A 25,457-nucleotide genomic window follows, 5' to 3' on the forward strand; every position below is an offset into this window, starting at 1 on the left:
AAAATCCATAGCCATGACTTGATCGTGAGAGGCAAATGGTTACGTTTTAAATTAGTTAATGGAAACGCTGTCATTTAGCAATTCTTTTTTATCGACATTTATAAAATATCGCCATGGTTTTGCGCATATTTATAATGGAAATACGCATACTGTTCCAAAGTACTGACTAAGGTGACTAAGGTCATTTTAAAAATATACAATGCAGTTAAATTCATGTTTCCTTGAATGGCATTTTTCCACAATACAAAGAGAAAATAACGGTATCTTTTTCGAAACCTTGCGCTTTGAAACCTGTTTTTGAAAGATTGCATTTTAACTGGCCCCCAAAATACTACTGATGTTTAAATAAATAGCCAAAATGTTTACAATTGTGTAGAAGTGTGTAAAATATTCCATTTGTTAACTTATGCTTCTTTTGTGAAGTTCATGGTTGAAAATTTGAACAATATTGACAGGCATTTTTTTGGTTTTATTCTCAAAAATATATTGAATGACTAAACCTGACCACTTTAGATCTATAGCACTGTATACAAACAGATTTTGTCAAAAGGGCTTTAGAATGATTTGATAAGCCAAACAAACTGAATGTAATCAAGTTAAGTATGTTTAAGAATTAGCTGTCAAGATCTCACAGTGTGATAATGAACATAGCAAATCATACAAAATTGCACAAAAATTCAATGAATGTAGGAATGAATAATTAGTGCAATGTTTTATGATTGATATAGCATGACGTAACTTAACAGAACATAAGGAGACAAAGGTGACCTTTCAGCGCTAAAAACAGGAAAGGGTGTTAACATGTCTGCCTAAAATATAGCATAGGAAAATCATACAGGCACATATATATGATCACAGCCACAAACACACACACATATTTATAAAAGTGTTCAGAGAATGACATTTTAACGTCTGTATTGTCAAATATGTTAATTTATTTTAATTAATAACTGACGATTTAAATGAAAAATACCTGTTTGTGCTTGTCTAGACACTGAATTCTGTAGCTCTCCAACCTTTGTAATGACAGTGATATTGTAGAGTCGTCCAGGAATCAGCCCTTTTATTGTGCATGAGGTGGCTGTGCTGGCAAATGTTGAATTCCAGATCGAACCCATACCACTGCTGTCTATAAGCATGATCCAGTATCGCTCTGTTTTGCCTGGACCAGGCTGCCATGAAATTTCCAAGCTGTTTGTATCTCCAGAAACCCAAAGATTTTCCACTGCTGAAGGTCCTAACCAAAAGACATTTAGAAATCCTGTCAACAGTGTGGAAAATAATAGTAACAATAATAATAATAATAATAAAATATTTGAAATATAATTAATTGATGCATTAAATGTTAAAATCTACATAAAAAATATTTTAAAGTGAATCCGTATGTAGAAGGCATTTTATATATATATATATATATACACACAATGTGTTTTAGATGTGTATATAAGACACATTTAAATTTACTGCAATTAAATAATATCTTGCAAATTATAAGCAGTGATCCCTTTGATTTTGTTGCTTATTACAGAAAGTATCAGAACAATCCTTATGGTAAAATGGTCTGTAAAAGCTCTTACACAGAAACGAAAAGGTGTGGACATTATGTGTCCTGCTGTGAATTATTCTTAGAGAAGGGAGCAGCATGTCTAGCAACCTACTGTATGTGCAAACATGATAACACTGATCCTTGCTTTTTTAAGAAATCTCTTCCTAATGAGGCTTTGTTGAAAGGGTATTGTGAGAAGGCAGGATAAGAAACCTTTAAGGTTGAAGGTCAAATTCAGGCAACCTCTTCTAATGACTTTTTTTTACGCTATTTCTCCTTGAGACCCAGTCATTGTTTATTGAACATTTTTGATCATGTTAATTATCCAAGCTTACTAATAAAATGCAATATTAATCCATCACTAAAATACAAAATTAAAATAACTGGCCCCACATCGTCTTTTGTTTTAATCACTGAAATCTGAACAGAAGGAGCCTCTAATATGCCTGGTGATATTTTTTATAATATTTACAGCTAGAGATTTCTAGACACTTTTTATATTTTGTTCTCAAATGCAACCATAGGTAACCTAAATATCCAAAATACCTTTGGGGTCCACTGTACATGTTATATAAGCATTACTGTAATCAGATCTCTGAGAGCTAACGAGTCTTTGTGTATATTAGAACAAAAGAACAATGAGCCGGATGGGAGGGGGAGAACAGACTGAAAGAAATGACCCACAGTCAAACTCCTGTTTTGGAGTTTAGCCCAGTTGCAAATACACAGCACATTATCAGTACAAGCCAACCTTTCCTCATATTTAGAGAAGCTTTTGACACTTGGCCATTTGGATTTGGACACAGAACTCTAGATTTACATGATCTTTGTTTTTTCAAGTTCCTCCATACAGTTATTCCCATAAAGAGGATTTTAAGCTCAAAAGTGTGTTAATATTTTGAATATTCTGAATTTCCCAAATGGGTCAATGCAGACAGATGTGCCAAGTCATTTTGGTAGACTCTCTGCCTGCTCCAAAGTTTATGTTTATATGGAGCCCCGCACATGACATACAAGAAAAAATTAATAAATTATCCACACGATTTACTAATTAATTCGCTCAATTTATAAATCGGGTGCACAATTTAGCAAATAGAGGGAACGGATTAGAAAATTGTGCGCATTGAGAAAATTTGTTGAGGAGGAACAAAATAGTAATTGTGTATAATATTTAGCCTACTATTTTTTTTATATGTTTAAACTTTTACTTCTGCCGTTATTGGAACCTTGTAGATTGTAATATTACATTTTTGAAGATAATCATGATCATGATTTTCAAAATGTGTAAGAATCATAAACTTTCATTATTAGTATTAATATTTTCTGCAATACTGCAAAAAGCCAAAATTATTTTTTTATTTTTTTTTTTGTTGAGGGAAACGGTGATGTAAACTTCCAGAATGGCTTACAAAAATATTATCATTGCAACTTTTATCATGCATTTTATGAGGCTCCAGTGGCTATGACATATTTTGCATATTTCATCTTGTATTATATAGTTAAACAATTGTTTTAATCAAAAGTTATACACAACATGACTGTAAAATGAAATCATATTCTTTTTGCAAGCACAGAATGTTTTAGTTAAGTTTATCTTTTTATTTAGATATTTATCATCAAACACCCAATTTTTAGTGCATTAGAAAAATGTTTAAAAGACATTTTCATGCTATTTTATTATATTATTATTGTTGCTGCTGCAGTTGTTGTTGTGTACAGTAATTTTCATGAAATACCTTCACTTTTTGTCAGCATGGGCTATGTTGGGTCAGTGTTCCAACTGAATGGCATTTGATTAAAAAAATGCAATAATAAATGATTTTAGAAATCTAAACTACACTGAATAAGGCTTCAAAAAAAAGTTATATCGAAAATCGACATTTAAGAGGTCTATTCAGTGAGTAACAGTTTTGATTTGACTTGCATCAGACTGAACACAATGCAAATAGTACAACATTCGATATTAATAAGCAAGATTCTTACTAGTTGGCAGGCGGACCGTATGTTGAGTCTGTTGTTTTCCATCCACTTTTGATATTATATCCAGGTGATGCCACGTTCCAGGATCTAAACTTTCAATTTTGCACTCAAAATGTGTCAAATGTTTCTGGTCTTGATGACAGTCTTTTGAGTCATTGTGTCTTTCCCTGACAAAAACCGTGTATTGGCATTTCACATCTTCATTACTCAGTGTAATGTGTATTGAGTCTGTGGTAGAAATGGTCTTCACAACATTAATGCTACATTCCTGTGTGCCTACCACTACGGTACTCTAAAAAATAAAAAAAGAAAGAAAGAAAGAAAGAAAAGAAGAAGAAAAAAGTGAGAAACAACTGAACTGATAAAACCGTTTACAGAAGTCCACATACAGAAAAGTATTTTTGCAAGTTGAAATCAAGTGTAGTATAATTATTATATATATTTTTAATGTTTATTAAAACTTACCAATATTCCACATGCTACCCAAACAGCTACATGAATGGCTTTTTTTCTCAGCATTATTATTTTTTCTCTTTTCTCTTTTTTTTTAAAGATGTTTTTAGTCAATACGCCAAAACCCAGCTGAAAAAGACATATCGTTCCTTAGTATATATTCCAGAGAGTTCTTTTAAAGTACTTTTTCTGAAAATCCAGTCTGGACGATCTCTGTGGGAACTGCTCACTTTCACTCATTAGCCCACAACAATCAGGAAAGTGTGAAGGCAAACAATCCTGTCTCTAAAGGATATCCTCCATCAGATGTCTAGTGAACCATTGTTTTTGGTAGTCCAGTGGAGACACGTTGCACAGTCTCTCTAAAATACTCAAACTCTAATAGATTAGCACAAAAGTAGGCAAAAAATTTGTTTCTTCAACATGCGTGCTCCATCAGAAGCTTTAAGGTCATAAATGCCGGTGAATTTGAACTTTTGCTGAAACAATAGATGTCAATGACTTTCTGCTCCATGAACATTCAATACAGCCCAACCCCACTTCCTTCCTGTGTTCTCAGCGCTCCTGCAGAAGAATGTGTTGAACAGAGAAATCTTGTAATTGATTTGCAAATGTTATTGCATCACAAAAAGTCCATAAAACAAAATTATTTCATTTTTAAGATCATTTGTATATCATACATTTTTGAATGTAAAAAACAAAAACAAATGAAAAATGTTTTAGGAGACATGGGTCAACATCAAGAACAATGCAGCAATGGCAGACATATAAAAGTTAGTTTAGTGTATACATTTATGACATTGCCTTTGTAGGTTCAGTGCAGAGCTGTATATGAAGCAGACTGTGCATCAGGCTGTGAGCTGGTGACTACACAACTGCAGGCTTTAGAAGATGCTGTACTATTGGCATTCCCTGGACAGTTTGTACTCTCTGGAGCACTGGCATACCCCGAAACACTGGCAGATCCTGAAATGTTGTTATACCCTGAAACATTGGCACACCCTGGAAACCTAGTTGTGCTGGTATAAGTATTGGATACCAGCTGCATTGATGATCAAGGCACTTATTGTGTAACCAGCATCTGACTCTACACTGGTGCCTTTGGTCTGAGAGTGGGTCGCCCAACATAATTCTGCCTCTGCTTTGCCTGACCTGCTGTGCTCTCTGGTAGGTACTGGTGTTGCTCCCGCTGGTTGTTCTGGCTCAGTCCATAGACACTTGGCAACCTGGGAAGTCTCAGGGACTTCAGGGAGGGTCTGAGGCAGTTGGATGCCCTGAAACAGCACATATCTTTTCACCAAACCATCTATAGTCATTTCCAGTCCTGCTCCTTCCTGGACTGTCAGCACACTTTTTGGATTGCTTGTCACTTAAAGTGCAGTTATGAGTATATCAGATGACCACTTCCTGCCTCACTTATTAAAGGCCACCAGTCAAGGACCTTTTCTTTAGGAACATTTCTGAAAGGAAGGCTGCTGCAAGATTTTAGTCACTCAATCAAACTAGCTTTTGGATGTGCATGACAGATACTCCAATTTGAAATGAGCCAAAATACCAGCATGTACTGTACGATCCTGTGTTTCTGGTTTTGCATACTCTGTCAGCCTTCCAGTTCATCGAACAGTACACTGAACTGAGGAAACAGTTCCAACTCAGACTGAAGAGACATGAGCCAGTGATATTCAATTGTTGAAACAAGTACTTAAATGAAAGGACAAAATTAACTCTTTTATGGTTTCTCATTGCTTGTGTAAAAGTTAAGCTGATGAAGACATGTATTCACTTTGTATGCTTTAGACATGTAAAACATCCACATTTCACATAATTATTGGGTGTGTTACGTTATTGTGTTATAGCGTAAATGAACTAGTGAACAGAACCAGTTCATTGAAACGAACTGCCAAAAAGGACCAGTTTGCAGAAAATAATCTTATTTCCCCACTGCCTAAGACTATGGTTTAAGTAATAATGCTGTAAATAATGTTCAGTTTCTTGCTTATACTGATTGTTTTGCTTTATCACTCCTCTATTTATCATCAAGAGCCACAGGTTCTACTTATGAAAACAGTTACCTACTTGGATGGACTAAGAGTAAGTACCGTATTTTTCGGACTATAAGTCACACCTAAGTATAAGTGGACTATAAGTGAACTATAATGGACTATAAGTCCCATTTATTTAGAACCAAGAACCAAGAGAAAACATTACGGTCTACAGCCGCGAGAGGGCGCTCTATGCTGCTCATTGTAGGGTACAGGAGCACTGAGCAGCATAGAGTGCTCTCTCGCGGCTGTAGAGGGTAATGTTTTCTCTTGGTTAATTTCTCTTGGTTCATGTCAAATTAATTTTAATAAATAAGTTGCACCTAACTATAAGCCGCAAGACCAGCCAGACTATGAAAAAAAGTGTGACTTATAGTCCGGAAAATATGGCACAATACAAGCAAATTTTAATCTAGGGTGAACTATTCCTTTAATATCTCCTTCTCTGTTGAGTTGGAAACACAGAACAAAGGTGTGTCCTCTAAAAACTGTGTTCAATAACGGTTGTTCAGATTCCCTCTCCTAACTTTTACAGTGAGTATCTATCTTGACAGTTGGACTGATTGATGCAAGTATGAATCAAAAAAACTCGGATCCACTTGGAGAACCAACCGATTCTCTCCACCAAGATCTTGCATGACACTCATAGCTGTTGATCTTGGACGAACTCACAGAGACTGTAACATCCTATATTAGTTTCTGTGAGGATATTGATATGAGAACTTATTTAACATTCAACAATGATAATCCATGGTTTACAGCCAAATTCAGACATCTTCGTCCGGCCAAACACAACCGCTAATACCTACGGCAATCCCCCTCTCCCCACCTCCTTGCCTTTCAAATCAGTGAAGACGATGTGTGCCAGGTCTTCAGGAAGAGCAAAAGAAGAAAGGCACCAGGCCCAGATGTTGTTATACCAGCCTGTCTAAAAACCTGTGCTGACCAACTGGCCCCCATCTTTTCACAGATCTTCAACAGATCTCTGGAGTGGTCTAAAGTCCGTTCCTGCTTCAAAACGCTCCACCATCATCCCTGTTCCAAAGACACGCAAGATAACAGGACTTAACGGCTACAGACCTGTGGCTCTAAAATCTGTCATCATGAAGTTGTTTCAAAAACTGGTTCTGACTTATCTGGAAAATATCACTGGACCCTTACTGGACCCCCTGCAGTTTATCAAGCAAACAGGTCCATGGATTATGCTGTAAACATGGGACTGGACTTCATCCTGCAACATCTGGACAAAACAGGGACTTATGTGAGGATCCTGTTTGTGGACTTTAGTTTGGCTTTCAACACCATCATCTCAACAGACCTCCAAACCAAACAGACCCAGCTCTCTGTTCCTAGCTCTATCTGTCAGTGAATCAGCAGCTTTCTGACAGATAGGCAACAGCTAGTGACACTGGCCATCCTGGGGTTGTTGCTGTTAGACAGTGTTTGCTCTACTTCCTGTTGGCCTTCTGTAGCTAATCGTAGCTCCGTGTAGCTGTTTTTATTTTATTTTTTCTCTAGAATCTTTATCTTACTATCACTCTGTTTTTTAAAGTGATAAAATATAACTTAATTCACACCATATATCTGATATTATCGATCAATATTATCAGATTGATTTTGATCGTTCCCTTTTATTTTATATCCGTGAGTGCAGTACACCTGCAAAGCGTTAGCACTCGTTAGCTTTTCATTCGAACCTATCGCTGTTTTCTTTTCTCCTCTCCTCTCTCTCGCTCCAGTTTTTCACAAGATCATCAAACAACAGCAGTAAGAATATTTCATCAAGCACGGTGAGTAATGGCTTCTCCTGCTATTGTTATTTGCACCTCTTGCCACATGTACAGTTTATCTATCTCTGTCGCAGATGAGGGATTCACATGTGATAAATGCAGGGAAATAGTTAGGCTGACAGAGAAGATTTCAGAATTAGAGACACGCATCCAAACTTTAATTGAGGACAGTAAGAATGTTAGGGCTCTAGATACAGCTTTGGATGCGTCTAGCTCAGGGATTCCTATACATTGTTCGGTTCCGGCAACAGAGCCCCTGCAGCAGGGAAACTGGGTGACGGTGAGGCAGCATAGTCGTGGGTCAAAACACCGCTCTTCTGTTCCGATCAAAACATTAAACAGGTTCTCCCCACTCAGTGATGCAACCACTGAGAAACCTGATGAAAGTGCTCTAGTTATTGGGGATTCTATTTTACGGAACGTGAATATAGAGACACCAGCCACCATAGTCAAATGTTTACCGGGAGCCAGAGCGCCTGACATCTTGGCAAATTTAAAAGTGCTGGCTAATGCTAAACGTAAATACAGTAAGATTGTTATTCATGCCGGCGCTAATGATGTTCGACTTCGCCAGTCGGAGATCACTAAAAATAACATTGAAGAGGTGTGTGAACTTGCAAGCACGATGTCAGACACTGTAATATGCTCTGGTCCCCTCCCTGCTTACCGTGGTGATGAGATGCATAGCAGATTGTCATCACTCAATGGCTGGATGTCTAAGTGGTGCCCAAAGAATAACATAGGTTCCATAGACAATTGGACAAGCTTTTGGGGCAGACCTGACCTGTTGAAAAGAGATGGTCTTCATCCCTCCTGGGGTGGTGCCACTCTTCTCTCTAGAAATATGGCAAATAGTCTTAGTGTTTATACTTGACTAACTGGGGCCCAGGTCAGGAAGCAGACAGACTGGCTAAACCGAACGTCTGCTAGCTGCCTCCCGTCACAGAGGTCAGTTAATTCTCAGCACATAGAGACTCTTTCACCTAGATATCACACTATAGAGACTGTGTCTGTTCCCCGAACTAGAAAATACAAAAAATGTCCAAACCAAGTTAAGATTAACAATTTAATTGAGGTTCAACAAATAAAAAACATATGCAATATGGATAAACAAATGATAAAGCTTGGCTTATTGAATATCAGATCCCTTTCTACGAAAACACTTTTTGTAAATAATATGATCACTGATCATAATATAGATGTACTCTGTTTGAGAGAAACCTGGCTAAAACCTGATGATTACATTATTTTAAATAGGTCCACCCCCCAATATTACTGTTATAAACATGAGCCACGACTAAAAGGCAAAGGGGGAGGTGTTGCTTCAATTTATAACTACGTTTTCAGGATTTCTCAGAGGGCAGGCTTCAAGTATAACTCGTTTGAAGTAATGGTACTTCATATAACATTATCCAGAGAAACAAATGTTAATGATAAATCCCCTGTTATGTTTGTATTGGCTACTGTATACAGGCCAATAGGGCACCATACAGACTTTATTAAAGAGTTTGGTGATTTTACATCCGAGTTTGTTCTGGCTGCAGATAAAGTTTTAATAGTTGGTGATTTTAATATCCATGTTAAAAATGAAAAAGATTTATTGGGATCAGCATTTATAGACATTCTGAACTCTATTGGGGTTAGACAACACGTTTCAGGACCTACTCATTGTCGAAATCATACTCTAGATTAAATACTGTCACATGGAATTGATGTTGATAGTGTTGAAATTATTCAGCCAAGTGATGATATCTCAGATCATTATTTAGTTCTGTGCAAACTTCATATAGCCAAAATTGTAAATTTCTACTTCTTGTTACAAGTATGGAAGAACCATCACTTCTACCACAAAAGACTGCTTCTTAATTTATCTTCCTGATGTATCCAAATTCCTTAGCATATCCAAAACCTCAGAACAACTTGATGATGCAACAGAAACTATGGACTCTCTCTTTTCTAGCACTTTAAATACAGTTGCTCCTTTATGCTTAAGGAAGGTAAAGGAAAACAGTTTGACACCATGGTATAATGAGCAGTCTCGCACCCTAAAGAGAGCAGCCCGAAAAATGGAGCGCAGCTGGAGGAAAACAAAACTAGAGGTATTTCGTATTGCTTGGCGGGAAAGTAATCTATCCTACAGAAAAGCATTAAAAACTGCTAGATCCGATTACTTTTCTTCTATTTTAGAAGAAAACAAACATAACCCCAGGTATTTATTCAATACAGTGGCTAAATTAACGAAAAATAAAGCCTCAACAAGTGTTGACATTTCCCAACACCACAGCAGTAATGACTTTATGAACTACTTTACTTCTAAAATTGATACTATTAGAGATAAAATTGCAACCATTCAGCCGTCAGCTACAGTATCACATCAGACAGTGCACTATAGATCTCCTGAGGAACAGTTCCACTCATTCTCTACTATAGGAGAAGAAGAATTGTATAAACTTGTTAAATCATCTAAACCAACAACATGTATGTTAGACCCTATACCATCATAGCTCCTAAAAGGGGTGCTTACAGAAGTCATAGATCCTCTTCTGACAATTATTAATTCCTCATTGTCATTAGGATATGTCCCCAAAACCTTCAAACTGGCTGTTATGAAGCCTCTCATCAAAAAACCACAACTTGACCCCAAAGAACTAGTTAATTATAGACCAATCACGAATCTACCTTTCCTGTCCAAGAAACTAGAAAAGGTGCTATCCTCACAATTATATTCCTTCTTAGAGAGAAATAGTATATGTGGGGATTTCCAGTCAGAATTTAGACCGTATCATAGTACTGAGACTGCTCTCCTTGGAGTTACAAATGACCTGCTCTTATCATCTGATCATGGTTGTATCTCTCTATTAGTTTTATTGGATCTTAGTGCTGCGTTTGACACAATTGACCACAACATTCTTTTGCATTGACTTGAACACTTTGTTGGCATCAATGGAAGTGCATTAGCATGGTTTAAATCGTACTTATATGACCGCCATCAGTTCGTAGCAGTAAATGAAGATGTATCATATCGATCACAAGTGCAGTATGGAGTACCTCAAGGCTCAGTACTAGGGCCACTACTCTTCACGCTTTATATGTTATATGCGAGATATCATCAGGAAACATGGTGTTAGCTTTTACTGTTATGCTGATGATACTCAGCTCTATATTTCTTCGCGGCCCGGTGAAACACACCAATTTGAAAAACTAATGGAATGCATAGTCGATATAAAAAACTGGATGACGAGTAATTTCTTGCTGCTAAATTCTGAAAAAACAGAGGTGTTAATTATAGGACCTAAAAACTCTGCTTGTAATAACCTTGAACACTGTTTAAGACTTGATGGTTGCTCTGTCAATTCTTCGTCATCAGTTAGGAACCTAGGTGTGCTATTTGATCGCAATCTTTCCTTAGAAAGCCAAGTTTCTAGCATTTGTAAAACTGCATTTTTCCATCTCAAAAATATATCTTAATTACGGCCTATGCTCTCAATGTCAAATGCAGAAATCTTAATCCATGCATTTATGACCTCAAGGTTAGATTATTGTAATGCTTTATTGGGTGGTTGTTCTGCACGCTTAGTAAACAAACTACAGCTAGTCCAAAATGCAGCAGCAAGAGTTCTTACTAGAACCAGGAAGTATGACCATATTAGCCCGGTCCTGTCAACACTGCACTGGCTACCTATCAAACATCGTATAGATTTAAAAATATTGCTTATTACTTATAAGCCCCTGAATGGTTTAACACCTCATTATTTGAATGAGCTCTTGTTACATTATAATCCCCAACGTCTCGATTGCGCTCTAAAAAAAAAGGAAATTTGATAATACCTAGAATACCAAAATCAACTCAGATCGTTTTCCTATTTGGTCCCTAAACTCTGGAATAACCTACTAAACATTGTTCGGGAGGCAGACACACTCTTGCAGTTTAAATCTAGATAAAGACCCATCTCTTTAACCTGGCTTACACATGACACACTAATGTGCTTCTAATATCCAAATCCGTTGGATTTTTAGGCTGCATTAATTAGGTAAACCGGAACCAGGAACACTTCCCATAACACCTGATGTACTTGCTACATCATTAGAAGAATGGCATCTACGCTAATATTAGTTTGTTTCTCTGTTATTCTGAGGTTACTGTTATTCACCATAGCCACCAGATCCTGTCTGTATCCAAGTCAGAGGGTCATTGCAATCACCCGGATCCAGTATGTATCCAGACCAGATGGTAGATCAGCACCTAGAAATGACCTATAAAGCCCTGAAAGACAGCGGAGACCAGGACAACTAGAGCCCCAGATACAGATCCCCTTTAAAGACCTTGTCTAAGACGACCACCAGGACAAGACCACGGGAAACAGATGATTCTTTTGCACTGCACTCATTCATCTGACTTTGCTGCAGCTTGGAATTGAACTGCTGGTTTCGTCTGGTCAGAGGAGAACTGCCCCCCAACTGAGCCTGTTTTCTCCCAAGGTTTTTTCTCCATTCTGTCACAGTTGGAGTTTTGGTTCCTTGCCCGCTGTCGCCTCTGGCTTGCTTAGTTGGGGTCACTTAATTTACAGCAATATCGTTGACTTGATTGTAAATGATCGCAAAGGACACTATTTAAACTGAACTGAGATGATGACATCACTGAATTCAATGAAGAACTGCCTTTAACTGTCATTTTGCATTATTGACACACTGTTTTCCTAATTAATGTTGTTCAGTTGCTTTGACGCTATGTATTTTGTTTAAAGGGGCTTTATAAATAAAGGTGACTTGACTTGACTTGAATTGACTCCATGGTTAAAAAGGCCCAATAAAAGCTGTACTTCCTTCGGCAGCTGAGGAAGTGTAACCTGCCACAGGAGATGCTGAAAAAGTTCTACTCAGCCATCATTGAGTCTGTCCTGTGCACTTCACTAACTGTCTGGTTTGGTTCAGCTACATCAGACATGAGAAGACTACAGAGAATGGTTTGGACTGCTAAAAGGATTATTGGTGCTCCCCAGCCCACCCTTCAAGAACTGTATACATTCAGAGTGAGGAAAAGGACTCCGAAAATTACTCTGGATCCCTCACATCCAAGTTATCCCCTTTTTAAACTTTTGCCATTTGGCCGGCGCTTCAGAGTCGCAAATAACAGGAAAGCCAGGTACAAGAACAGTTTCTTCCCCCAGGCAATCTACTTAATGAACAGTTAAATGTTCCCCACTTATGCAATTAAAATGTGCAGTATCCTTACATTTATTTGTTACCACCTCCATCCTAGTACATCCCAGCATTTCACTTTATTCTATTCTATTATCATCTATAGCATAACTGTCCATACAATTTATTTCTTTTTCGATTTATTTTGCTATATTTTTCTCAAAGGTAGCTGGCTCCTGCTCTAGCCTTTTGAGAAACAGCTCTTTTACATCCCTGTGTGTGCTTGTTTTAAAACATTTGCAAAGGTTTTCTCTCCATTCTTTGACTTAACCTGCCCCCATTGAACCCAAGAAACCTCAGTACAGCTTGTCTCTGGAAATTCAACTTCATCAAAGCAGCACTTCGGACATGCATGATCCATGCATGCTTTGTTTTATGGGTGACACACAATCATTTTTATTAACTCTAAGATGCTGGTTGTGTTCAACAGCCCTATCTTGGCAAGTTTGTTAACCAACAGCATCACATTCTCATGTTCCACACATGCACATGTATCTCTATCCATGGTCTTTGGCACTGTGGTATAAAAAGCCATCTTATGGAGAGATGCTTATCCACCTCTGTTTGATACTGTGCATGGAACTCAGTGAGGGGCTCTGTTAGAACTCTTCTTTGTATATTGTGTTTATTTTATGTGATGGTGTCCTTTTTTCCTGCCAAAAGAAGACTGTTTTCATCTCTGGACAGAAAATTGATAACCGCTTTCTTTCTCTGTGCTGACAGTTTCTTAGACACCCTTGCTTGAATTTTTCACTCAGGCCTAGTCTTTATTTTGCCATTAACCTCCTCTCACTCTCTCTAAATTTATTATTTAGTTTTCTCATCTCTGCTTGCTGTTTCCTGAGTTTTAAGACCTGCTTTTTCAGTTTACACTTATCTTTCTGCATTCTTTTGTTACATTTCTCTGCTGAAGTTATATTCCTTCTCTGATCTGGTATAGAGGACACTGGTGGATTAAAATCCCCAATCAGAGGTACAGGGCCTACCACAGCTTGATTTCATTTTTAAGATCATTTGTATATCATAGATGTTTGAATGTAAAAAACAAAACAAATGAAAAATGTTTTAGGAGACATGGGTCTAACATCAAGAACAAAGCAGCAATGGCAGACATATAAAAGTTAGTTTAGTGTATACATTTATGACAGAGCCTTTAAAGGTTCAGTGCAGAGCTGTATATGAATTTACATAATCACTTGAGTGGACAAGTACCACTAAAACATCAACAACGTGTCTGCCTGGTTCAACAAAGGAACTCCAACGAGGAGAAAAGAGGCGTCATAAACTAGTAGGATCTAATTTGTAGCAACATTTGTGTGTGCTTAAATATTTATGTTTTATTTTAGATAAATGGATGACATAAATACATCTGTAATTTAATTAGTTTCATCATACTGTCTTCAGTCTCCATTGTCACACAATCTTTCAGAAATCATTCTAATATGTTGATTTGCTGCTCAAAAGTTATTGTTTTCACTGTTGAAAAAAGCTGTGCCATGATATACTACTATTCAAATGTTTGGTGTATGTGTGTGTGTTTAATAGAATTTGAATTAAAATGATAAAATGTGTAAGTAAAATCATTTATCATTCATCAAATAATCCTGATCCCCCCCCCCCACATAATATTAAGCACCAAAACTATTTTAGCATTGATAATAATAAGAACCATCATTAAAAACACTAATAATAATTGAGAAGCAAATTAATAATAAAACAGTAATGAATAATAAAGAACTTTAATGAATAATTAATAAAAGAAAATTAAATAAAATGTTAATTAAGTTTTAGGAAATTATAAATAAAATGTTAAAAAGTTAAATAATGTTTAAAAACAATAATACATGAAATAAGTTCAATAATATTCAACACAAGTATTACATATGGTAAAGTCTATTTAAACAACTTTTGACACTATGAACAATATGCATTCAAATATATACTTTTTTTCTTTTTCTGCATTTCCTTTTAAACCACATCTCTTTTGTAACAGTTTCAGTCTGTGGGCATTACACCCTGCCTCTTTACTGGCTGTGTCCCATTGCACTCGTTTTTGACCTGCCCACATTTCTTACAAGTGAATGCCTCTGCAATTTTCCTTTATGGTCTCTTGGGCATGACTTCAGGATTAGCAGACTCTGCATCAGGCTGTGAGCTGGTGACTACACAACTGCAGGCTTTAGAAGGTGCTGTACTATTGGCATTCCCTGGACAGTTTGCACTCTCTGAAACATTGGCATACCCCGAAACACTGGCAGATCCTGAAATGTTGTTATACCCTGAAACATTGGCACACCCTGGAAACCTAGTTGTGCTGGTATAAGTATTGGATACCAGCTGCATTGATGATCAAGGCACTTATTGTGTAACCAGCATCTGACTCTACACTGGTGCCTTTGGTCTGAGAGTGGGTCTCCCAACAGAACTTTGCCTATGCTTTGCCTGACCTGCTGTGCTCTCTGGTAGGTACTGGTGTTGCTCCGCTGGTTGTTCTGGCTCAGTCTGTAGACACTTGGCAACCTGGAAAGGCTCCAGGACTTCAGGGAGGGTCTGAGGCAGTTGGATGCCCTGAAGCAGAACATATCTTTTCACCAAACCATCTATAGTCATTTCCAGTCCTGCTCCTTCCTGGACTGTCAGCACACTTTTTGAAATTGCTTGTCACTTAAAGTGCGGTTATGAGTATATCAGATGACCACTTCCTGCCTCACTTATTTAAGGCCACCAGTCAAGGACCTTTCCTTTAGGAACACTTCTGAAAGGAAGGCTGCTGCAAGATTTTAGTCACTCAATCAAACTAGCTTTCGGATGTGCATGACAGATACTCCAATTTGAAATGAGCCAAAATACCAGCATGTATGATCCTGTGTTTCTGGTTTTGCATACTCTTTCAGCCTTCCAGTTCATCGAACAGTACATTGAACTGAGGAAACAGTTCCAACTCAGACTGAAGAGAGATGAGCCAGTGATTTTCATGTTGAAACAAGTACTTGAATGACAGGACAAAATGAACTCTTTTATGGTTTCTCGTTGCTTATGTAAAAGTTGAGCTGATGAAGACATTTATTCACTTTGCATGCTTTAGACATGTAAAACATCCACATTTCACATCATTATTTGGTGCGTTACGTTATTGTGTGATAGCATAAATGAACTAGAGAACGGAACCAGTTCATTGAAACAAACTGCCTAAAAGGACGCAGAAAATAATCTTATTTCTCCACTGCCTAAGTTTAAGCTCTAAATAATGTTCGGTTTCTTGCATAGACTGATTGTTTTGCTTCATCACTCCTCAATTTATCATCAAGAGCCACAGTTATATATTTTTTGTTCCTTGATATCCTTTTTTATCCTCTAAAAAATGCAGCCACTACTTGCGTTAACCTGTTAGCCAGCAGCTCCCATTATGGGACTCACAGCTGAAAGTGCCTTATCTAATTTAAAATTGTTGTTACACACATAATTTTGATGTCATTGGAAAGACCCTTTGGGCTGTACTTTTTATCAACCAGATTTGATAATGCTCAAAAATATTAAAAGTTATTGACACTGAAGTGCCTTAAATTTTTTTTTACCACACTGAATTTTTTTTTCTTTGATATAAAAATACATGAAATGAAATGAGCAATCTAGAAAAGTAATGGGTTGAAAACCTGTTTCTATTTCGAATCTGAAGAAGATTTCATGAAAAATTAGATTCCTGCAAATATTTTTCTGAGACTGTCTAGACCCCCCCCCCCCCCCGCACCCCCCATATATAAAAATATTTACCAACTTTATTGAATGTATGGTATTGTATCTACAAATGATTTAGTCATTAAACATACCACTGAATATTTTTTTCAATTATAAAAGACTAGACAGAAACTTCATCATATAAGACATCATATAAGTGATTATTTTGAGCACTAGAAAAATAATTTATAATAATAATAATTTGATTAAGAAAAATAAATAAAATAAAAAATGAGCTTTGTATGCCAATTACAGAGCATCATGAGATTGCTAGATATGCAGAATTTACAATGAATTACAATGAAAATAAGTGCTGATGTGCTGATGGCTAGTTATAGAGATGGTAATCAAAGAGATGCACCATAAAGTCAATAAACCACTCTCTCTATTCATATAGATGGCGTTCATCTATAGCCATGATAGCTGTGATTATACAGTAATAGCGAGCTGATTTGCACTGATTTGCACTCAAACAGATGATAATCATGCAGATACATTCACATTCAACATAAAACACACTCACACATATATTGAAAAATAAAACAAATAAAGAAAAAGACGACCGCTAAGTTCAGCCTCCATCAGCTGACAGGTGCGTCAGAGCGCGCGTCACGAGCCATCACGAGAAAGCGCCAGATTTCAAATATACTATTTTTCACTGAACCAAACATTCTGTTTATGACGCTGTACGCTGCAAAACCATGCCCATTTTTTGACTACCAAGACAGTTTCTTAGCATGAGTTATTCCATAACAAGTCAAGTCACCTTTATTTATATAGCGCTTTAAACAATATACATTGCGTCAAAGCAACTGAACAACATTCATTAGGAAAACAGTTTGTCAATGATGCAAAATGATAGTTAAAGGCAGTTCATCATTGAATTCAGTGATGTCATCTCTGTTCAGTTTAAATAGTGTCTGTGCATTTATTTGCAATCAAGTCAACGATATCGCTGTAGATGAAGTGTCCCCAACTAAGCAAGCCAGAGGCGACATCGGCAAGGAACCGAAACTCCATCGGTGACAGAATGGAGAAAAAAACCTTGGGAGAAACCAGGCTCAGTTGGGGGGCCAGTTCTCCTCTGACCAGACGAAACCAGTAGTTCAATTCCAGGCTGCAGCAAAGTCAGATTTTGCAGAAGAGTAACAGACACAAACAGTTCGGTCCCTGAAAAACTGAAATGTAAACAAAGGAATTATCATCCATATTAAAACGTTATTGCTGCGTTGCACTAAACGTGCTCCATGAGATGTCATTCAGTGGACCCTTACCTTTCTAACTAAACCGGGATTTACAGCTGTGGATGTGTTTATGACTCATTATTACGACGAATCTGGTATGTACTGCTTACACAAATCTAACAAATACAGTCTTTATAAGCTTTCCATTGAAAAACAGCAATTTGTTGTTGATGCTTTAGTCCTAGATCTTTATAATGATGTATGGTTTGTCAAGATTAAATTTGTCCCATTTCATTTAATCTATTCGTAAACATTGACACGTGCGAGTTGAGGGGTGTTAAGGACATTAGGCGTCGGGGTGCAGGCTAACAGGTTAAATGAAAAAAAAGGACCACAGTTTTAGATCTTGAGTTTAAAATCTTCTGTACTGTTCTACTAATGAAAACAGTCACCTACATCTTGGATGGGCTAAGAGTAAGTACATTACAAGCAAATTTTAATTTAGGGTGAACTATTCCTTTAATGTCTTCTTCCCTGAAGAAGGTGTGTCCTCTCAAACTGTGTTCAATAATGGTTGTTCGGATTCAATCTCCTATTTTTCAGTGTTTTCTATCTTGACGGAAGGACTGACTAATGTAAGTATGAATAAAAAAAACTCGGATTCCACTTGGAGAACCAATCGATTCTCTCCACCAAGAGCTTCCATGACACACAGTCATACCCGTTGATCTTGGATGAACTCACAGAGACTGTAACATCCTAAATTAGTTTTTGTGAGGATATATTCATTCCTACCAGAACTTAGTTAACATTCAACAATGATAAGCCATGGTTTACAGCCAAATTCAGACTTCTGAATCTTCGTCAGGCCAAAGAGGCTGCCTAGAGAAATGGGGGCAGAGTCTTGTACAATCAGGCCAGGAACACACTGATTAAAGAGATTAGTGCCATTGTGGTGGCGGAGAGACGTCTGTGGATGAACCTGGCAGACATCGGGAAGAAAGAAAAGGAAACCTCTCGCATAACAGTCTCCTATGCTGGACCTATAATGTTTTTGGCTGGTTCTATGTTCATAGCAACCAGTGATGCGCGGGTTGATCCAAAAGGAGTGGGTGCCTGCGGTCACCTGCGGTTACAAGTCATCCAAAAATATTTTTAATGATATTCGGGTCGCGGTCGGTCAGGTCATTTGAAATAAAAATGCCAATTAAACTTTTGTAATTTATTTAGTACTAGACACATTTTTTAAATACATAGGCCTACACTTTATTGGCTGAATAACTGGCATGAAGATGACGCACAAGCTCAGTCTGCACGTAGAGATGGAGGCGGCAAAGAAGACTGCATGGGGAGCAACCTTGCTGTTTTTGGTAAAACATGATTTTGACAACTTCATTAAGTTTTGTTTTATAGAAAACTCTTTTTAAAAGATTTTCGTTTTTATGAATTTTATCCTAATTTTGATAAATGTTTTATCAATATCACGGAATGAGCGAGCGGATCGGGATATTCAGAAATGCGTTCTCCGCTCACGAGCTCTGATCAGAACAAACCCCGAGCCTCAATGTCTGCTGACCTTGCAGAAACATACAAATAGACATAGCCAGACTAGACTATTTTAGTACAAATAATGAGCTTACTGGGGATTTTTTTAAATTCTTGACAAAATTATAATATATTAAGTTTTTTTGTTGTTGTTTTTTTTTGCCTAGTTAGTTTTGTCTACGTTCCTATGGCCCAATGACGCTACGATGAGCATTTACTGCTTTTTAAAAATACAGGTCAGGAAGCGGGTCTGATACAATATTTTATTTTTATTTTTTTGCGGTCTGAGTTGCGGGCGAGTTAGTTGAAAACGTCGGTCGGGTGCGGGTTATTAATACATTGACCCGCGCATCACTGATAGCAACCACCCTACTGATGGTCCGGACTAAAAGGAAGCGCTTCTTAAGCGGGACTCCAGCGCAAGAGGGTGGGTGAGTATGTAACTCTTTCTGTATATACTAATGTGTATTAAATTGCTGGTGGTTATGTGTCTGCTAATAAACTGTGAGGTTCCTTTGCAGTGCTCAGTTACAGTGTTTACTAAACACTCGTCAGCACAGCCATCCAGCTTCATGTTCTGGTATTTGGTGGCTTAGATCACAGGTTTCTGCGGGAGACTCCTTGATCATCAGGCCTGGCACAGCACTATAAAATTTCATGGATGTCCGGCCAAGTCACCCTGAGGGGTCTCCTGGTCGCTTAGTTGTGCTGTTGCATCCAGCGGGAAGTGGAGGTGGCAGTTACAGAAGTCTTTTTGTATATGCTGCCTTGGGTGATGCTCCCCTCGCCAGAGCTTTGTAAAATTTGAGCTTGCCTCTCCCGTGCGGTTCAGCACCTCTGCGATGCTTAGGAACCTTTAGGTACACAGCTAAGCTCTGTGTACTTTCTGAAAACCACATGGTGGTTAGTGTGCACGTGAACGCTTTGTGCACTTTCGAAAATCCACGTAAGTGTGCATGCAAGGTATCCTGTACAGTAAGGGTTACGTGCTCCACCTCGTTCCCTTTCTTAAGATGATTAGACCTTGGTTCCTTGGGCTCCATTCAGCCAGTGTGTATCTCTTTATACACTTCAAGCATCACTTCCCTCAACATGAAGGGCTATTTGGGCGATTCTTGTGGTAGTTTAGCAGCGCTCCTCTTTTCCAAGAAGGGTCGCCTATGAGCGCGCTACTCTGAATTCGGATTCTCCTCTCATATGAGACTGAGTTCTCTGCTTTTTTCCCCAGAGTGCTCCAGCATTATTTCCACAGATCGAGTTGATGACTCTCAAACATACTGTTTTGAAATACACCATTCCATCTATGAGCTGCTCTATCAGAGTGCCATGAGAGCCCCTCCTTAGAACAGTATTTGAAAATCCATGCTATGGTAAGTGTGCACATGAAGTCTTTGCACACTATCTGAAGTTTGCACGCTAGTATTCTGCATTCTTTCTTAAATCCTATATGGTGAGGGCTTCGCGCGGTTGCTTCATGCCCTTTCTTGAGTTGGTAAAAGCCCCCTTCATCTTGGGAGCCACTCCACCTATGTATCCTCGGATACCTACCTAAACAGGGTGTTGCTACTAGGGATCTATTGAGACAGCTCCTTCAGCAAGCTTATGTGAAAGTAAGCGGTAGCCCCTGTGTGACAGGCAAGACTTAGTATAAAATGCTAGTTTCTTAGCCGTATCCCTTTAAAGGAATCTTTCCTGATTCCAAGCCTTCAGCTCTACCCTGGGCCGAGGCCCTAACAATTAAGTTGGTTATGTAGCTTGGGCCTTTGGCCGTAAGGGGTACTGTCACAGACAGCCGTCTAAACAACCCAGGGGCAACTCCCATGGAAATGGTAGAGTTGTTACTTAGTGTTTGCCATGATTCTGGCCTGCACTCCCCTCAGCATGGCGGCGTGGGTATACTGTTCCCCATAGCGCTCCCTAGAGGACACAGTTTGAAGCTCCCTTGAAAGGCCATCTCTCTACACACCTGTTAATACCTCCTGTAACCCCCCTCTCCCCACCTCCTTGCCTTTCAAATCAGTGAGGATGATGTGTGCCAGGTCTTCAGGAAGAACAAAAGAAGAAGGCCCAGATGGCCCCCATCTTTTCACAGATCGTCAACAGATCTCTGGACTGGTGTAAAGTACGTTCCTGCTTCAAAATGCTCCACCATCATCCCTGTGCCCAAGATATCAGGACTTAACGACTACAGACCTGTGGCTCTAACATCTGTCATCATGAAGTTGTTTGAAAAACTGGTTCTGGCTTATCTGAAGGATATCACTGGACCCTTCCTGGACCGCCTGCAGTTTACCAAGCAAACAGGTCCGTGGATTATGCAGTAAACCTGGGACTGCACTTCATCCTGCAACATCTGGACAAAACAGGAACTTATGTGAGGATCCTGTTTGTGGACTTTAGTTTGGCTTTCAACACCATCATCTCAACAGACCTCCAAGCCAAACAGACCCAGCTCTCTGTTCCTAGCTTCCTAGCTCTATCTGTCAGTGATCACCAGCTTTCTGACAGATAGGCAACAGCTAGTGACATTGGGGAAACAGGTCAAACAGCCACTCCAGCAACACTGATGCCCCTCATAGACATGTTCTCTCCCCACTGCTCTTCTCCCTGTACACCAACCACTGCACCTCTAAAGACCCCTCTGTCAAGATCCTGACGTTTGCAGACAACACTGCAGTCATCTGTCTCATCCTGGATTGTAACATGTCTGCTTACAGACAAGTGTAGATGATAGACTTCAGGAGAAACCCCCCGGTACTCCCCCACTCACCACCATAGACAGAACTGTGGCCGCAGTGGAATCATTCAGATTCCGGGGAACCACCATCTCTCATGACCTAAAGTGGGACAATCACATTGACATTGTTTAAAAGGCCCAACAAGGGTTGTACTTCCTTCGCCAGCTGAGGAAGTTTAACCTGCCACAGGAGCTGCTTAAACAGTTCTACTCAGCCGTCATTGAGTCTGTCCTGTGCACTTCAATAACTGTCTGGTTTGGTTCAGTTACAAAATCAGACATGAGAAGACTACAGAGGACGGTCATCTATAGCACAACTGTTCATACAATTTATTTCTTTTTCAATTTATTTTGTAATATTTGTCTTTTATATAAATTTCCCCCGTCAACTCTTTAATAAAAATCCACCCTTCGAAGAACATACCTGAATCCTTGTGTCGTGTACTTCTTCACCCCGTCACACTGGTGGAGAATGCAGGTATTGCAGTGAAGATGTCACCGACAATGACCCCTACACATTCATTGTTACCCTACTTGGATTGATACGGACATTTTTTTTTTGGGGGGCTCACGTTCACTCTCTGTTTCCCCAGGTGGCGCTCCTCCCCCAAAGATTGAAGACCTGCTGAAGCACCTCACCGAAGTGAGCATCTGCCAGCAGCAGATCATGGAGTTCAGCAGTTCAGATCCCATGAACGAGGTGCTCCAACAGCACATGGCCTCCCGACAGAGGGAAACTGCTCTCCACATTGCCGCGGCCCCGCAAACTCTGCTACCTGACCCCCATGCCCAAGCTGCACAGCTCATCCCTAAGATGACGGCGCTTGATAACGTCGAAACACTTCTCCAAATGTTCGAGACGATCACCACCCGGGAGGCGTGGCCCAGGGACGAGTGGGCGCGGATTGTGGCGCTGCTGTTGATGGGAGAGGCACAACGGGCGTACTTTATGCTTACCCCTGAGCGGAGTTTTTCATATGAGGAGCTGAAAAAGGAGATCCTAGGACGCCTAACGCCAATTAGCGCCGCCAAACTCTTCCACGAATGGACCTACAACCCGCGGCGGCCGGCCCGTGCTCAAGCACACACCACATAGCGGAGCGTGTAGTAGTCGACCGCATCCTTTGGGCCCTCCTCCGCTCTCTTCGTCAGGCAGCCGGCATGCGGAACCCCACCAACATCGACAAGCTGGTGGAGGCCATTGAGCTGGCAGAGTCCACCCAACACCGGGAGGTTGGGGAGTGAGCGCCACCTTTTCCCCGAAGGGTGGTCCAGGAGCGACGCACGCCGGAGGACACCCAGCGACCAGGAAGCAGGCTGGCGGTTCCCGTCCCGCAAGATGTACCCATTGCTACCAAAGCACCCTGCTCCCCTGGACGGGATTGGCTGGCAGGCTGCGCCGTTCACGCAAAAACCCCACAGTAGGCCCCGCGAGCAGAATTGAGGGTGTATGGCCACTTGTTCCTCGCCCTCCTGGACGGCCTGCTTTACTGTGTCGCGCAGCGTAGGGGTGAGGAAAAAACCCTGCTGTTAGTCCCTCGGTCCAAGACAGAAGCATTGATGGAGCTGGCCCATTCACATCCCATTGCAGGCCACCTGGGGGCCCAGAACACAGCCTCATACTCACCGGTCTGTCCCAGAGCAGCAACTCATAAGCACCACCCCACTTACTAAAAGGGCTCTATGCTTATTTTTATTTTTCAGCACTTGTGCTGCTAATTGAAAAAAAAAAAATCTTTATTCGTGAGCACAGAAAAAAAATTCTGAAACTTCTGAACAATAACAAAAATTAGCCTTCCCATTTGCAAAGTAACATTGGACTCCTTAAAGTGATTTACAGGTGCATTTGTTTTGTAACTTTATTCAATGTTATCTTTTATGTCAAATCCAAAAGTGTATTTTTATAATCTTTTTTTTACATTTCGATTTAAAACAATGGAATAAGAATAATAAGTTACCGATCAAATAAAATCAGTATAAACAAAATTAATTTGCACTTAATAGGTCCATTGCCAATGGCTGATAGACATCACAATGTTGCGCCAGCTAGAATGTAAAATGCAGACATAAAATGTTGAGTATAGAAAATTCTATTATTTAAAGCTGAAGTAGGTAACTTTTGTAAAAATGTATTTGTGAAACGTTGAACGAGAACGTTGTTCTAAGAACGTTTTCTAGCGACATTATAAGAACATTCTTCGAGCACAGATAACGTCATAAAGACGTTCCGAGAACGTTGTTCTAAGAACGTTTTCTAGCGACCTTATAAGAACATTCATCAAGTACAGATAACGTCCTAAAGACGTTCCGAGAACGTTGTTCTAAGAACGTTTTCTATCAACTTTACAAGAATATTAACAACGTTATAAGAACGTTCCAAAAACATTATTTTAATAACTCAAAATCCCCTAAAACAGCATAAAGTGGAGATTGATCAGCTATTGGAGAAGGCACTACATAGGGGTTGGATTACTGAAAAAGAAAAAGATTTTTTAACTGTAAAACATCCTGTATGCCCCGTGTTTTATGGACTTCCCAAAATACATAAATCCCTTATTGAGCCACCACTCAGGCCCATTGTGTCTAGTATTGGCTGTCTAACTGAACCGTTGTCACAGTATCTCGACTTCTTTTTGAAAAAATATGTATGTGAATTACCATCTTTTCTAGGCGATACATCTGACATATTGAGACTTTTGGATTCGTTTGAATGTGATCATGATTTCATGTTGGTAACTTGTGATGTGCAAAGCTTGTATACATGCATTCCTCACGAAGCAGGGACTGAGGCGTTACTACACTTCTTTGAGAGACGGGCCACAGATATAGTTCCTCCCAACGAATTCTTACTGACATTGTCAGAAGTCATTTTAACAATGAACTATTTTCAATTTGCGGGCCATTACTATCTACTAAAGCGTGGGGTCAGTATGGGGAGTTGCTTTGCACCATCGTATGCATGCCTAGTAATGGGTTTTTGGGAAGCTAAATTCATCGATAATCCTGTTAACAACTTATTTCTTCCTAAAATTCCTTTGTGGAAGAGATACATTGATGATGTTTTCTTCATCTGGACAGGGACCTTGTCCGAATTGGAGATTTTCATGGCCTATATTAACTCTACCACATCCTTTCTGAGATTAACAGTAGAACAATCTACAGACAATATTAACTTTTTAGATTTGACTATTGACATTAATTCCCAAGGAGGTTTAGTAACATCGATCTATCGTAAACCTCTTAGTA

General features: G+C 39.2%; 1 protein-coding gene across 1 annotated transcript in view; it reads right to left on the minus strand.

Moving 5' to 3' along the window:
- Positions 1–4,471, minus strand: part of ptprb (protein tyrosine phosphatase receptor type b) — a 28,086-nt gene extending 23,615 nt beyond the window's left edge. Inside the window, exons 1-3 of the mRNA XM_059511541.1 lie at positions 3,992–4,471; positions 3,530–3,818; positions 974–1,237 (exon numbers count right to left, since the gene is read on the minus strand). Of these exons, the coding sequence (XP_059367524.1) occupies positions 974–1,237; positions 3,530–3,818; positions 3,992–4,045 (607 nt within the window). The 5' untranslated portion in view covers positions 4,046–4,471. The remainder of the gene's footprint in view (positions 1–973; positions 1,238–3,529; positions 3,819–3,991) is intronic.
- Between the last annotated feature and the right edge of the window lie 20,986 nt (positions 4,472–25,457).

This window comes from Carassius carassius, chromosome 26, assembly GCF_963082965.1.
Source record: "Carassius carassius chromosome 26, fCarCar2.1, whole genome shotgun sequence".
NCBI lineage: Eukaryota > Metazoa > Chordata > Actinopteri > Cypriniformes > Cyprinidae > Carassius > Carassius carassius.